The following is a 17,171-nucleotide window of genomic DNA, read 5'->3' as shown; positions in this document are numbered from 1 at the left end:
AATAGGGTGGCTGGGATACTGAACACAAAGTTAATGAAAAGATGTGGCCCCTCATTTTAAGTGAATAAATTGGCATTCTAGACATATCAATCCCTTTAGGATTTGGTTGGCTGCATCAGTGCTCCAGAACCTGATGTCCTTTCTAGGTCTAAATCCTATAACCTATAAGCCCCTTTCCCTGACCAATTTTGAGATGAGAAAATTGAAGCTGATAATTATACTTAGCATTCTAATAGCCTAAATATGACTGAGAAAAACAATTTATATGTAATGGAATGATTAATGGTAAAATAGTTTTCTGCACTGAATCTCATCTAATATGTAATTATAAGGCATCATCTTTTCAAACAGCACTTTCTTAGCATCCTTTCAAACTCAAGTAGCTTGAGTACTTCCACAGGCAATGGGTATCCTTTGCTACAAACATTTGGGGAAAGCTAAACACAAGCTATCTCTAAGCTATGTTTGGAGATTTCCTAGTGTAAATTTTAAGAGAATACATAGAGAGGATGACCTTCTTGGCGTAGTCTTCAAGATCTGATTCTGTCTACTTGAAGTAAGGGCCTTGAGCCCTGGATCATGATTTTTATATATTTTATATCTTATCTGGGACATGTTTTTTCACAGTAGTAGAATATAAGTTCCTTGAGGTCAGGTATTATTGAGATTTTGTCTCTCTATTTAGTTTTTATCTCTCAGTCTCTGTATTGAGTGAATGAATGAAATCTGCTTATTCTAACATTTATTTGCATGACTACAATAGGATAATTCTATTGTTAATGTTAGCTAACTTCTACTCATTGTTTCTAGTTCTGCCTTTGGGGCTAAGAAGAGCAAGCTATGATATAGTGGAATGGGTACTAGGTTTGGAGTCATAGGACCTAGGTTCAAATCCCAACTGATACTCTGACACTCATTTGATTGTGAATTTGGTGAAGTCACAGTTTCCTCAACTGTAAAAGGAGGGGGTTGAATTAGAATGCCTCTAAGGTCATTTCTGGCTCTAAATCTATTATTCTGATGTTACTACTTCAGAATATAAGTATATATTATTATATATTATATATCAGAATACTTAAATATATATTCTAAGTTATTGGCTTTTTTTTTTCATCCCTTATCCTTCTGGATCTCTCCAAGGCCATCTCCCTTGTACTAGTCACTCTCTCTTCTTTTCCCCATCTTAACTCCTTGGTGAACCAATTTAACTTTACACTGCCCTCCTCTCTTGAACCCCTAGTTCCCTTATTATATTGACAATCGTACCCAGCCAAGCCTCAGCCTCAGATCATTCCCACCATTTGTTGACTTTGTACCTACACATGTGCTGCTGAAGGAGGTAGAGAAAATCATGCAATCATTTTGACTGGGTCCACTACAAATTTATGTTAGATAACCTCAAATGGGCCCTCGTTGCTGCTCAGCAATTATACTATACCTCCCTTTATCAACCTGCTTTCCACAGCACTCTTCATCCCTTAACCTCTCTTTTCAACCTTTTCATCCCTCTTCAAACCTCCCATGGCTTCCCCCAACTCTCTCAGTTGAGAACCTTCCCTCATATTTTACCGAAAAAATTGAGGCCATTCATGTTGAGTTCCTTCTTCTCTCTTTCTCATCTTCTATCACTCAGGTACCTTACATCCTTCTTCACCTGTTTCACATGATTAAGTGGCCTTACTCCTTACCAAGGCTAACCCCTCTTTTTGTTCAAGCAATTCCATTTCATCCCATCTCCTCCAACAGACTGCCTCTTCTGTTAACCTCACTCTCTCACTTAGTTTCAATCTCTCCCTCTCTACTGTCTCATTTCCTACTGCCTAGAAATATGCCAGTATGTCCCTTATCCTGAAAACAAAACAAAACAAAACCCTTACTTGATCCTTCCATCTGTGCTATTATCCTGTTTCTCTTCTGCCCTTTGTAGCTAAATTCCTAGAAAAGGCTGTTCACAACAGGTTCCTCCACTTTCTCTCTGCTCACCCTCTTCTTAACCTCTTACAATCTAGCTTCTGACTTTACCATTTCACTAAAATTGCTCTCTTCAAAGTTACTAATTATCTTTTAGTTACCAAATTCAATGGCCTTTCTCAATCCTCATTCTCCCTCACTTCTCTACAGCAACTGACACTATTGATCACCCTCTCCTCCTTTATGCTCTCTTCTTTTTAGGTTTTTGGGACACAACTCTCTCCTGGTTTTCCTCTTACCTATTTGACCTCTCCCTCTCTGTCTCCTTTTCTGGATCCTCCTGTAGGTTATGCCCTCTAATCATAGGTGTCCCTCAGGGTTCTATACTGGGTCCCCTGGAGAAGGTCCTCTTTATTACTTCATTTGGTAATCTCATCAGCTTCCACAGATTTAATTACCACCTTTAAGCTGATTCTTAAATCTACCTTTCCTGCCTCTGTCTCTCTGCTCACCTCTAATCTCGTTTCTCCAACGGCATTCCAGACATCTTAAATTGGGTATCTAGTAGACAACATAAACCTGATATGTCCAAACCAGAATTCATTCTCTTTCCTCAAACCTTCTCCACCTCCCCCCTCTCTTTCCTTATTACTGTTAAAGGGCAACAGCATCCTCCCAGTCACTCAGGCTCCCAACCTAATAGTCATCCTGGACTTCTTACTATCTCTCATGCCCCTCTCTACCATCCAAGCTGTTGATTTCACCTTTATTACACTTCTTTCTCTCCTCTGACACTGCCACCACTCTAGCGCAGGCCCTTAACACTTGTATTACTGCAATAGATTGCTAATGTGTCTGGTTGCTTCAAGTCTGCTCCTACTGTCTGTTCCAATCCATCCTCCATTCAGTCATTAAGTTATTTTCCTAAAATGCAGATTGATCCTGTCACTCACCCCCTCCCCCCCCTCCCCTGCTCCCCCTGCTCTCACCAAACTCCAGTGGCTTTTGCTTTCAGGAGCAAATACAAAACAAAATGCTCTGTTTGGCATTCCCCTCCTACATTACCAGTCTTCTTACACCTTACTCCTTGAAACATAGTGTTTCATCCAGTGAGTGACACTGGCCTCCTGGCTGTTTGTTCCATGAACAAGTCACTCCATTTCTCAGTTCAGCATTTTCTCTGGATGTCCCCCATACTTGGAATTTTCTTCCTTCTCCAATTTAACTATTGACTTCCCTGGCTTCTTTTAAGTCCCAACTAAAGTCCTACCTTCTCTAACATCTCTTAATTTCAGTGCCTTCCCTCTCTTATTTTCTGTTTATTCAGTACACACTTGCTCTGTATATATTTGTTTGCATGTTATCTACCCCATTAGATTCTAAACTCCTTCAGAGCAGACATTGTCTTTTGTATCTTTTTGTATCCTTTTGTATCCCTTGTGTTTAGCACAGTCCCTGGCACATAGCTGGTGCTTAATAAATATTTATTGAATTGAATCTAGGTTCAAATCCCGTATGAGACACTTAACAGTTGTGCAAGCCACTTAACCTGTCTGCCTCAGTTTACTCATGTGTAAGACTGGGATAAAAATAGCACCCACCTTGCAGGGTTAGCGTGAGGACAAAATGAGATTATATTTGTAAAGTACTTTACAAACCTTAATAACTACATAAATGCTAGTTATTATTATTTTTAACCTTGCATGTATCTTGCTTGTATATATTCTGTAAACTTCCTGAGAGCAGGGACTATCTTTTGCTTTTCTTTGTATTCTTCAAGCTTAGCACAGTGTCTAGCATATAGTAAATGTTTCATAAATGCTTGTTGACTAACTGGTGAATGGATATGATTCAATTAAGTCAAATATCTCTTCTCCATGAAAGTTATTCAAGTTTTTTTTAAAGATAGCTATCATGTTCCTTCTTGGTTTTTTTTTTCTTCATAGGATAAAAATACCAGTTTCTTTCACTTATCTTTATATGGCATGGTCTCCAGTCAATTCACTATCCTAGTTACCTTTCTCTGGATACCTACCACCCCTGCTCCATTCCAGAGCCCATTTTGGGGGTGTGTGTGTGCGTGTGTGTGAGATATTCCTTATCCTATACAGAAGTGAGCCCAGTTCCCTGTACAATATTATACAAGGATACCTAGGGTTAATGCAATTAATGTATCATGCCTGACTCCACAGATCAGATTTTACACAAGAACAGATTCTATGAAACAAGGGCCAGCTGAGATAAGAACAAATAAATCTATAGTCTCCTCAGTTCTGTGAAGTGGCTAATGACTTGGAATAGGGCAGCTACCAGGAAAGTAGTTTAATGCCCAGGCTTAAAAGAGCCACTTTTCTAAGTCTGCCTTTCTCAGAATCTCCTTCCTAGATTCTGTCTTCACTTTCTGAAGAAGTAAGAAGGGCACTCTTCCAAGCCTCACATTCCAAAGATCATTGCATCAATGATATTCGATGTATTCCAAAGATCAAATGGGTGCCTGTACGTGTTATATGTCTTCTCTTCTGACCCTTTGACCTTCTTCCCACTATTCCACCCATCTTACTATGGAAATGACTTACCACAGATGATCTGGAAGATTCCAGTGATATAAAATCGTCCACCCTTGGTAAGAGTAAAAAGCTGGCAGAAGAACAGGAACAAGGAAAGGACACTGAATATAATGGAAAGGATCATGGTGGCTTGAACAGATTGCAGCCATTCTGGAGGGAAAGAAAAGGTAGAAACAATTAGGAAAACAGGTCATATTTTGGCTTTCTGGCTGAAAAAGGACCAAAGAGATTTGGAGGGCTAATTGTACACACCCTAAGAGAAATCAAACAGAAACTAGCAGGGTAGTCATGAACACTGGCACAAACAGCTCAATAAATATGTCTTAGAAAAATCTGTGGTAAGAAATCTTATTGCTAAGAGGAAAACCAATAGCAGGACCTGATGAGGTTACAAATAAAATTCTCCAGAAAAACTAGCTTAGCCCTGTACCCACTGTAACTTTTTATATTTTAGCCACTTTTAAGAGAAATAATTCTAGAATACATTACATACTCTCTTGTCTTAATGAACAGAGCATGCAAAATATAATTTAATTTTCTAGCACACTCTTCCTTATTGTGAACATATCACTCCTGACTACTTCTAAATCTCCTGCTCCCTTTAACCCTCTCAGCCCCTTTGGTCATTTAATCAATCAATTAACAAGCACTTATTAAGCACTTACCACGTGCCAGAATATAATAAACATATAGCTGAGTTCTGGGAATACAAATTAAAAAGGAAAAAAACAAAACAAAACAGTCCGTACCATTAAGGAGCCTCTAGTCTAATGGGAGAGACAAAATACACAAATCATACATAAAAATACATACATGCAGGATGAATACAGAGTAGATGGAAAGTAACCTTAGAGAAAAGCAGTAAAGGATCCTTAGAGGAGGTGGATATTAAAGGAGGCTGGGAATTCTAAGACTTAGAGGTTGGGACGGAGGGCATTTCAGGAAAAAAGAACAGCCAGTGCAAAGGCACAGATATGGGGTGTTGTGTGCAGGGAGCAGCAAGAAGGCCAGCATGACTGGATCAGAGTATGTGTAGAAGGTTAAAATATGAGATGATTAGAAGGGGCTAAAGAGCTCTGAAGGCCAAACAAAGGTCTTCATATTTAATCCTGGAAGTAATAGGGTGTGACTGGGCTTACTGAGTAGAGTGTGATTTATACCTTTTGGCAGCTGGATTGGACTTCGGAGAGACAACAGGCTGGCCATTTAAAAGGCTTTTACAAAGAGGGTGGTGGCTATGTGAGTAGAGAGAAGAAGACATTTAGGAGAGATGCTGTAGAGAAATAGATTAGAAGATTTAGCAACTAATTTGGATATATGGGGTGTGTAATAGGAGTTGAAGAAGATAGACCTCACACTGACCTTGTGAACCTGAGTGATTAGATGACCTAGTGATTGGCTGAGTCATTTTATAAGCAAGTTGATGCCTCTGAGTAATAGGCAAGTTTAGAAGGGGGAAAGGGTAGAAAAAGATAAAAAGTTCTGTTTTGGTTACGTTGAGTTTAAGACTCTAATGGGACATACAGTTGGTGATGTGGGATTGGAGCTCAGAGAGAAAAGAAGGTTGGAATCTAGGAATCATTTGCATAGATATGATAATTGAGCCCATGAGATTACTACGAAAAAAATATAGAGAATAGAGAAGGTCTAGGACAGAACCTCGGGTTGCACTCACTATTCTTCGGAGTGACACTGATCAGATTCAGTAAAAGAGACTGAGAAAGAAACAAGGTAAGAAACTAAGACACAGAAGAAGCTTTTAGCACATGGCCCAGCCCCAGTCTCACTTGGTCATTGTTTGGGCTCTGGTGGCTCAGAGTGAATGTAACTAGCAATTGTTTCTGTTTTGTCCAGAAACCCTGAGGGCCTTCCTCTCCCAGACTGATTTTGTTTTTTTACACTAGATAAAAGAGGACATTCTTTGCCTCATTTCTTACCTAGCCTTAATCACTGAATAGACATTGTCTCACACAAACTGAGACCTGAGAAAGAACTTAGCTTAAAAAGGCCAAGGCCTCCCACTGCATCTAGGGCCATCTCTAGTTATTCTAATCTATATCTTATCAGTGGACACAAATGGCTTACAGAGAAGAGAGTGAGGTTGGTGACTTTGCACAGCCATTCCTCACTTCAATCTAATTCATTTGTGAGTCATGGCATCACCTTCCTGATGTCATGGTTCTCTTCCAGAACGAAGGACAGTGAACAAAAATAGGCAAACATCTTTTATTCTATTATATTTAATTTATATATGTTTAAACTTGTAAATAATTAGTTTGGTTGCATTACTCTGTTAAAAGCTAAAGCGGATGGAAAGAGAAAAATCCAGTTTCTTCTTAAGGGAGGGGAAAAAAATACAAACAGCAGCATTCCAAGTCCCTATGGCTGGGGAGAGCTACTCCACTAGTCACTTAGTTGGTCCTAAAGTGGTGATAGGAAAAGGTGCAGGGAAAGCAATTAACTATAGAAAACCAGAAACTAAATAAAATTTGCTAGAATTTTCTCTAATAGAAAACAATTTAAGAGTTATTGTAAACAAAAAAATTTTAATTGCTTAGTTTCTGAATAAGACTTAAAATGTTTAGGTAGAATGTGACTTCAGTTTAGCTGTACTTGACTACTTTAACTAAATGAAGAAGGTTTGCCAATTAATGGAATAAACAACATATCTTTTTAACTTATTATGGAAAGTGTCTTATGTCACAACCTCTTTCCCTTCAGAGTTGCTTTGTATTGCACCTCTTCTTTCCCCTGCCTCCAGCGATGCTTTAAGGCAGTGAAAAAAAAATCCTGAGAAGAGTGAAAAAGAAGGAAAAGCAATTAGCCTTCTCCAGTTCACTGAATAACTATGTCTTAAGGTCATAGAATTTAGAGCTAGGACCTTGGAGATCATTTAATCCAACCCCATCATTTTACAGTTAAGGAAAATGAGACAGAGAGACAATGGCTTAGTCATGTCTTAAGTGTTGCCCATAGTTTTTACACAAGGTTTTCAGATTCAAAAGGCACAGAGAGTAGTAAGGACAGAATATCTACATTTTCTTTAGATTCTTGTTATTTTGAATGAAATCCTTAAGCTTTCCACTGAAGATATAAGGTGAAGAAAATCAGCTTATAGTTTTCCCAAGTTTACCACCTAGTTTAGTTTCACCCTGGGTAGAAGTGGGCACACACACACACACACACACACACACACACACACACACATTGGTACACAATTGGTCCTAGACCAATTTGCACCCTAACTTAATTTCTTCTTGGTAGCAAAGAAATCACTGAAAATAAACCACTCAACCAGGAAGTGATTTTGGGAATACAATAGTTTTCTTCACTACAGAAACATTATCTCTTTGCCTCATTTTCCTTAATTGTAAAAATTAGATGTAAAATTGGATTAGATGATATCTAATGTCCTAGTTTTAAATTCTATGACCCCATATGGTAATATGACGTGCCCATTCTTCTTAGATCATAATCTTGCGGCTGTCTTAAACGAATAAATGAAATAAATGAATAAACAAAAGTCTTAATACATTTAATACACTTAATACAGCCTTTGGAAGATGTCTAATGAATCAGTGTTCATTATTAACAGTCATTTTATATATGTATGGAGTAGCTAGGTGGTATAGTGCTGCACTTGAAGTCAGGTAGAACTGAGTTCAAATCTTGCCTCAGACACTTTCTAGCTGTGTGATCCTTGGCAAGTCACTAAATATCTTTTAGCCTCAGTTTCCCTTACCTAGAAAATAGACATAATAATTGTACTACAGGGTTGTTATGAAGGTCAAGTAAGAAAAAAGCACTTTGTAAACTTTAAAGTGGCATATTGTATAAGCTACTACATATATTATATAGCGCCACCTTTGGACTACTTCTCCAATTTGTCCTTGTTTTTACAGGATGGACTTACAGAGGGTGGTTGCTACTTTACTCTGTGGGTCTGTATTCCTTACTCAATAGTTCACAAGCTCATACCACAATACTTTCCATTAAACAGACAGTAAACTCTTCACAAAGATAGTTACTAAGATAGCACAGTAAAAATAGTAAGCACAAAATACTTCCCCCATAAACCTGGGGCACACTGTCTCACAAATATATCACCTATGGATAGAATGGTCTCAAACTCTGAGTTCAAATGGTAGTGAACTACTATATATATACATACATATATATAGATATAGATATAGACATAGATATAGATATAGATATATAGATAGATATAGATATAGACATAGATATAGATATAGATATAGATAGATAGATAGAATAGATATAGATATAGATATAGATAGTTATAGACATAGATATAGATAGATAGATATAGATAGTTATAGATATAGATAGATATAGATAGATATAGCTATAGATAGATATAGATATAGATATAGATATATCTGAAAACATATCTAGGATGTTTTCAGACATCTTTGAGACCGGATTTGAGTCATTCTATAGGAAGTCCAATGAATTGTTCTGAAAATCACGCTGACAAAGGAAAAAAATATTCAACAGAAAAATAATTGCAAGCATGGGCAAAATTGCCAAATTTTGTACATTTGTAAATAAAAGTGTACTCCTTGAGACTTCAGCAAAACTGAAAAGTTGGGAGGGACAAAGACAGAAATAAAGTCTTTTTAAAATGAAGTATATTACATGCCTAGTAAGAGGTCTGCAAGTTGAATACTTCAACTCCGTATGAAAAAGCCAACAAAGACAATGAATTTGGTCTGGGGCAAAGACACCATACCTTTGTCCTCAGTCACTTAGAATCAAGGAAAGGTAAATGGTTCTTCACCCTAAGTAAGGGTAGGGTCCTTCATAAAAGAAAAACTGTTTTGCACCAGTAAAAATTGTCAAACAAGAACTCCTAGGCTTCTCTTACCTCTTATGTGGAGCTGACAAACATCAGAGTCAAGGCTCTAAGGAAGTCAAACTGGAAAAAATTATGTCAATCTTAGGCTAAGGTTTGCTGTCCTTGGTTGAAAGAGCAATACAAAAAGAAAGAGCTCCAGAAAGGGCAATGTTATACACAGAGCACAGTAACACTACAGAGACTAGAAAATTGCAGCTATTCATCTAAGAGAAAGCCCAACCTGTCCATAAGAGATTCCAAGCCCCCTGAAGAGCCTAATATGGCTAAGTGATTTGACTGGATGGGTGAGCCACTCATCCAGTGGAAATGCTATGCTCTTCAGTGAACTTCATGAGCACTCTTCAGAGAAAGAAAGAATATCAAGGCCCTGGTATCTCAGACTTGTAAGGTGCTTTGGCCACATCTGTTCCCTAAACATGTCTCACTACTGTCTGCTTTAAGTTTGTATCCAATTTCTCTCTTGATTCTATGAATCTTTATATACTCTCTTGGAAAAGAGTAAAAGTTTTTTGGGGAAATACTTCGTAACTACTGTTCTAGCTATGCCATTTGAGTAAATGCCTTTTCAAAGCAGGGGCAGGTGAGGTGCATATGAAAGAAAGTGCTTATTAATTGAAAAAAATTAAAATAAATCACATATAAAAATACAGCATTCCTCTTTGGATGGTTATACCCTTCTGAGTGATTATGGACCTCATTTAGGAGGCTCTCCATGGTTTGGGGCTTGATACAATCAAATACAATGTCATCTACAGCCATCTGGAACATTTAGAGAAGCTCACCCTCTTTAAGGAATCCCTCTTCTATTTTACTATGTGTTGGGCATACTCCTTGGTATGACAAATCAATAAATCAGTTAAGCAGCTACCATGTGCCAGGTACTGTGCTAGGCTCTGTGGATACAAATTCAAAGAATAAATCCCTACGTACACAGAGTATAGTCTTCCTATTCTTTCTATGCCTCACTTGATGTATAATCAGAGTTGTCAAACAAAGGTATGTCTTTTTTTACATTTTTCAAGAAACCTTAAATCATCTTCATATTCATATGTTAAACACTTTTTTGTATGACAGTCACTAAACTAATTTATAATCTAATTCTTGTTGCCTTTAGCTGCTATATTTCTCCATTTTCTCAAGGATTTCAAGGTTTTCTAAGGTGACTTTTAGACTTTCTATGATGTTGCATTTACTTTACAATAATTAAATATCTTTAGCAAATGGTAGTTGTCAACATTGATTTCAATTCTTTTATCTATTTCCTTATTTTGCAATCAATAGCTTGTTTAAACAGGTCATGCTGGATTTCTTTTAACTGCAAATAATATCTACCCATTTTTGGTCATCTAATTTGTTTTTTATTTCTATCCTTCCTCTTTGTTGATGGCCTGACTGTAGACAGACAGCTGATTTGGGCACATTGGTTTCCAGTCATTTCTTGTAAAAAATATGATCAAATTCACTTTTGTTATTTGATGCTTTCCATATCTAGTGCCTCTTGATTTTTTTTTAAAAGAATGTACTCATGGGACTTGAGTTCAAATCTGGCCTCAGATATTTGACACTTATTAGCTGTGTAACCCTGGGCAAGTAACTTAACCCCAATTGCCTCGCCAAAAAAAAATGTATTCATGACATATATGTAGGTCTGAAGTCACTGTGTAGAGCCTTTGGTATCTTTTGTTTCTTAATCCAAAGCCTGTATATATAGATATGCATGCCTGCATATGTATATATACACATAGGACAGACATATTTTATATTACATATATATATATATATAAAATCATATACATTTTACTGTTCTCCTCTATCCCCATATTTGTAAAATATATGTTGATTTAATTTGGAGGATCTTATTGAGTTCCTCATAGAATTATTCTACATTCTCATACTTTAAAAGATAAATTGATTTATGTAAGCTATAATTGTCAACATGGAAATTTTTATATAAATGCTAATGACAAACACTGTAATTTGGGATGATGAAGTTAATATGCTTCTTGTTGCTTAATCCATTCTGCCAATTTTCATCTCCAAGGAGAAGCTATTAGCCAATCTGTCTTTTAGCTTTAAGTTCCTTTTGTTTTCTTTCTTTTCTTTTTTTTTTTAGGCAATTGGGTTAAGTGACTTGCCCAGGGTCACACAGCTGTCAAGTGTTTGGCCTGAGGCTGGATTTGAACTCAGGTCCTCCTGACTTCAGGGCCAGTGCTCTATCCACTGCACCACCTGACCGCCCCTTCCTTTTGTTTTCTGCTTCCATTTCTAGTGTGAATGCCAAGATTAAAAAGCTTCAGTTCTTCTAACAGTATAGCCATTCACTGGTCAATGGACAAGTATCACATTTAGAGCATCAATAGTTACCTTAATGCTTGTATGTAGACTAAAATCTGTATGACTCTTACCTACTCTTATCACTACTATTTTCCCAATCTTTTAATATCACTGAAAAAGCGGAAGGTGGAAGGGGGGAGGGGGAAATTGAGGACCATTTTTGTATTTTTCTTTGATTGTAATGGCCAGATTCACTACATAATGAATCCTAACTGTAGTACTTATCTCTGTATTTCGGTAGGCTAAATCATCAAAAAAGCAGACAGTTTGCCAATGGGACCACATTCAATGTCTTTCTAGTGATGTGACTAACAAGATGGAGGGGTAGACAATTTCTCCAATCATCATGAACTCTTGAACCTCTCCAAAATAGACTAAGCAAGAGATAAGCAATTACAGTGATCTCTGGGTCTGAAACATCAAGAAACTGAATGAGATAACAACTTCATGAACTAACAGCTGAGAAGACAGATCTTTAATCCCTAACAGACTCACTTACCACTCACCCCATCAGGGCTCACCATGCTCTGGCAACCAATGACTGGCAACAGAATTCAACTCTCCCCTTGCCTGCCTCTGGACTACTGACAGCCAAAAGCCAGAAGCCCGTACTGGCTGCGATGACAGTGTGGCTATGTTCTATGCTGCAACAGTGCTCACTCATAGAATGAAGAACAAAGGGACCTGGGGCAAGATGCTGACGTTGTGGATCCGTTAGGCCCCGAAAAAATTAGCCAGTTATGGCTAATTCTGTGCCTCTAGAGTCACTTGGGGCAGAGATTAAGGCTGGTGAAATGTTTAACATGGTAGGAGGCTGAGAGAGTTTTGAGATCCAGCCACCAGGGAACCATCATCAAAGAATAAAAAGCATGAAAGTGGAATATATGGGAAAAAAGACTGACATTATCAAATATCACAGAGGAAGTTAAAGACTGGATCACAAGCAGATAAACCAACAGTAACAAAATGGAAGTGACCTATAGATCTTTTAATTTAGACATCTAGGGAAGGGGGTAGAGAACAAGCATTTATTAGCAGCCCATTATGTTCCAGGCATTGTGCTAAAAGTTTTATCTCAAATGTTACCTCATTTGATAATCTATGAATAAATAATATAAAACAAAAAAAGTGAATAAATTCCTGATGAGGCAAAGGACCCTGTGGATTCCCAAGAAAGCAGGGAACCACAAGATATTTCTAAATGGTTTAAGAGAGAAATAAAAACTGCAAAAGCAGATTTTATAGTCTATAACAACAAAAATAATTGGTAAAATAGAAAAACTTAAATATATATGTGTATGTATATATGTATATGTGTATGGATGTATGTGTATATATGTATGTCTATGTGTATATATGTGTGTATGCATGTGTATGTATGTGCATATATGTATGTATGTACACACACACACACACACACACACACACACACACACACTATATTCTCTATTACCTGTAGGAATTGATATGTCTAAGAGTGAAGGACAATGGAAAAAGAGGGCCAAGGGGCAAGATCTACAAGGCAATAAGATGGAAAGCGTTTAAGCGAGGAAACTCAAAATAGTGTGAAAGGATCAGCATTTCCTTGGCACAGCTTCTTTCCTCCCACAAAAGGAGATTTTATCTGAAAGAAGACAAAGCTACCCTTGACGCCTAATTTGCCTCGGCCTCCCTAACACAGCTTCCTGATCATCTAGGGTTCGTTCTTTTGGTTGAGTCCAAGTTTTACAGAACAAATCCTTACATTAAGAGGATTTATTCTGTGAAATTCTAATCCAAAGGGCCGCACTTGAGGACCTAGAGGGCCTGAAGGTTCCCCACCCCTGATATAGGGGCATAAAAATTCTAGCCTTTCATAGTCTAGGCCTCTCAGAGCTGGTGGATGCCCATGACCATGCTAGTTGCCAAAGCCTGATTGCATATTGACTAGGTGGAGACAAGGAGTATGACAGAGAAGCTAAATGCCACAGTGTTCTTGTTGCTTATTCTTGTTGCGTTAGGATAAAATAAACTCCTTCTTTAAAATGTTCATTGACTTGCAAATGCCTTATTTCAATCCAACTTCAAAGTCCTGGTGTTAAAGCCATGCCTACAGCAAATGGGTACCGTAGAAACTTTAATTCTATGAAGAATACAGAGACTAGAGAAGGAATAAATAAGTATAAATGCCATCAATCAAAAACCAAAAGTCTGGAATAGACAGAAAAGTAAGAGAATTACTAACAGAATGATAGAAAGAAACCATTTTTAGAAAAAAGTACACAAAATGAAATTAACAAAACAAGATGAACGGGGGAAGAAAAAGAATTCTATTGGACTACTTAATTGAGATGAAAAAAACAACGGGAAGAATTGGATAACCAGACAGAATGAAATAAAAGAAAAAGAATTAGTAAATTTAAGCAAAAAGCAATGCCTTTCTGTCATGAAAGAAACTACCAGAGATTTTTCTCCCCTGGTGTAACATTCAAGAAGCCAGATTCCCTTCCACACTATGATCAGGCATTCGAACAAAATTCTGTAACAATGCACATATTTAGGCAAAATCTTCTCTAGTAAAAGTTCTTTCCTTCTCAAGTATCTGGGTCACAGTTTAAAACTGCACCAACAGCTACCTCCAGACCATTTCAGTGGCAGCAAGGGGTCATCACAGAGTGGGCAAATCATACCATTAAAGCAGGGAGATTAAGCTGAGTAATGAAGGCCAAAGTTGTAAGGATTAGCAAAACAGGGAAAATGGCAACGATAGAAGGCGCAGTGAGAGGACAGGCACACTAATACAATTTGCTGGAGCTATGAATTGGTTTAACTAATCTGTATGCAATTTTGAACCATTTCTCCCAAATTTCTTTGACCCAGAGATACTGCTTCTATACATTAAAGAGTTCAAAGAAAGAAGAAAAGAACCCCTATGAAATGTAAGAAAGGCTCAGGTTGAGTAATTCACAGAGCCCTTTAATATAGCTCTAACCTATACTATTCTCTGATTAAAATTCTACAATTATGTCTTCTAAGATGTGGTTGGGGTGCTTGTCACATCATAGGAATGTTGTCATTCAATTGTTTTCAGTCATGTCTGACTTTGTGACCCCATTTGGAGTTTTCTTGGCAAAGATACTGGAATGGTTTACCATTTCCCTCTCTAGCTTATTTTTACAGATGAGGAAACTGAAGCAAACAGGGTTAAATGATGCCCAAGGTCACATAGGTAGTAAGTGTCTGAAGTCAGATTTGAATTTAGGAAGACGAGTCTTCCTGATTCCAGGCCTGGCACTCTACCCACTGTGCCACCTAGTGGCCCCATCATAGGAATATCATAAATGAAATTTTTTAAATACTAGTAAAACAAACTTTTGGGAAGCCAGTAAACTTGAGAGTTGCTCAAGAGAATGGATGAAAGTATTATAAATGTCTAGAGGGCTGGTGATATTGTATTATTGATGTTTTTGTTCTTCCCTTTTCCCTCAAAGTACATATAGTATACAAAGTACAAAGTAGTATAGTGTATATAGGAAAGGAGGAAGGAGGAAAGGAAGAAAGAAACGTATGAAAGGAAAAAAGAAAAGGAAGGAGGAAAAAGTGGAAGAAGAGAAGGAAAATGGAAGGTCCTCTGTCTTTAGAGGTGTGATGAAGCCAGTTTGAATCAGTTTAGAGAGATGATTGTTAAACTTTTATCATCAGCATTAATACCTTGGAAATCAGCAAATGCTGCAAATCAGGGTTTGATTTATTTTTTTGTTGTTAATTGTCTAGGCTTAAGAAAGTGATAGAGACAAAAATAACAGATTAAACTTAAAAATGTGTCTTGAGTATATTTTTTTTGGAGAGTTAGTTGTTAAACATTTACCAACACACCCTTTCCTGTTCCCCATTTTGTTTCCTTTGCTTACATAAAAATCTAGGAAGGACTTTCACATTTGTTTGAGGGTCCAATTATTGTTATTTATATTTTCCTAGAACACAAAGAATCCAGAAACTTGATGTTAATTCAGTAGCATAGACCACTGAACATCCCATGGATATAATATGGAAATTTATGTGATTAGCAACATACACATGTGAAAATGTAAACCACCTTCATTTAAGGGGAATGCTTATTGGTTATTTAAAATTGAATGTCAGGAATCTTTAACTCGACATACCCAGACTAGAACTCATTCTCTCCCCGCCAAACAATTCCTTCTTTTGAATTTCCCCATTATTACAGAGGGCACCACCATTCTCCCAGGCACCCTGTTTCACAACCTTGGTATCATCCTCCACTCCTCACTCTCAGAGCCCACATATCCAGTCAGCTGCCATATTTTGTCATTCTACCTTCACAACATTTTTTCTATATTATCCTATTCTCTTCATTCATACAGCCACCACCCTAATTTAGGCACTCATCACCTTCTAATTGGTCTGCTTTGCCTCAGTTCTCTTCCTGCTCCAATATATCCTCCACATGGTTATCAAAGTAATTTTTCCTAAAAAGTAAGTCTGACCATGTCAGACCCCTACTGAATAAATTCCAATGGCTCACTAATGTCCCCAGGAACAAATATAAAGACCTCTGACATTTAAGGGCTTTACAAACCTGAGCCTTCCTATCTTTCCACGTTCTCATACTTTACTCCTCTCCATAAATCCTACAATCAGTTCTATTTGCTGTTTTTCCACACAACACTCTTATCGCCATGCTTTTGCGGCTGTCAGTTATTCCCTCTGCTTAAAATTCATTAACCGCTGACATCACTGGCTTCCTTCAACACTAAGCTCAAATGCCACCTTTCCCAGGAATCCTTTCCTTAATCGCCACAGCCTTTCCTCTAAGACTGCTTTCTAGTGTATACTATATGTATCTTGTAGGTAGCTATCTTTTTTTATATATATGATGTTCCTTTATGAGCTTTTTAAGGGCAGAATCTGTTTTTGCATTTTTCCCTTTTTTGTAACCTCAAGGCTTTGCAGTCTCTGGAACATGTTAAACATTTAATAAAAGCTTCTTGATTAATTGACTGCTTAATTGAACATGGAAGACTATGTGCTGATCCACAATAACAAAGGAGAGGAATCTGGGACAGGGGTGGCAACAAGTACTTCTTCTTTCCCTATTTCTCTTCCTTTTCTCCATCCTCCTCCTAGGATAAGGAAGGGCAAGGATTGAATAAGTTGCACTGGAAATCTGGGAAGTGGTTGAACCCGTTAATTTCCTTCTAGCTCTTCATCTATGATCTTAATTCAGCATCTGCTGCCCAAGAGAGTTTCTCCTTTAGCCCCTCCCCCACCCCCATCCAAGGCTTTGAAAAAGAGACAGCCTTTCTCTTTGCCAAGACCAACGCTTCTACATGTACACTTGACCTCATTCTCTCTAGTCTTCTCCAGCAGATTATATCCTCAATCATCTCACTTTCTCAAATCTTCAACCTCTCCCAATCTACCCCTTCTCTACTATCTTTAAAGATGCCTAAATCTCTCCTATCATAAAAACAAACTTT

The 17,171-nt window shown here is 37.6% G+C and overlaps 1 protein-coding gene across 3 annotated transcripts in view; it reads right to left on the bottom strand.

Moving 5' to 3' along the window:
• Positions 1-17,171, bottom strand: part of PMP22 (peripheral myelin protein 22) — a 109,744-nt gene that overhangs the window by 70,420 nt on the left and 22,153 nt on the right. For all 3 annotated transcript variants that reach the window (XM_020966626.2, XM_020966627.2, XM_078155736.1), the window contains exon 4: positions 4,488-4,628. In XM_020966626.2, the coding sequence (XP_020822285.1) occupies positions 4,488-4,628 (141 nt within the window). The remainder of the gene's footprint in view (positions 1-4,487; positions 4,629-17,171) is intronic.

The sequence above is a fragment of the Phascolarctos cinereus genome, unplaced genomic scaffold, assembly GCF_003287225.1.
Source record: "Phascolarctos cinereus isolate Bilbo 61053 unplaced genomic scaffold, phaCin_HiC Scaffold_5;HRSCAF=322, whole genome shotgun sequence".
Taxonomy (NCBI): Eukaryota; Metazoa; Chordata; class Mammalia; order Diprotodontia; family Phascolarctidae; genus Phascolarctos; species Phascolarctos cinereus.
The sequence above is the reverse complement of the archived record's forward strand: the minus strand, read 5'-3'. Positions and strand labels throughout refer to the sequence as shown.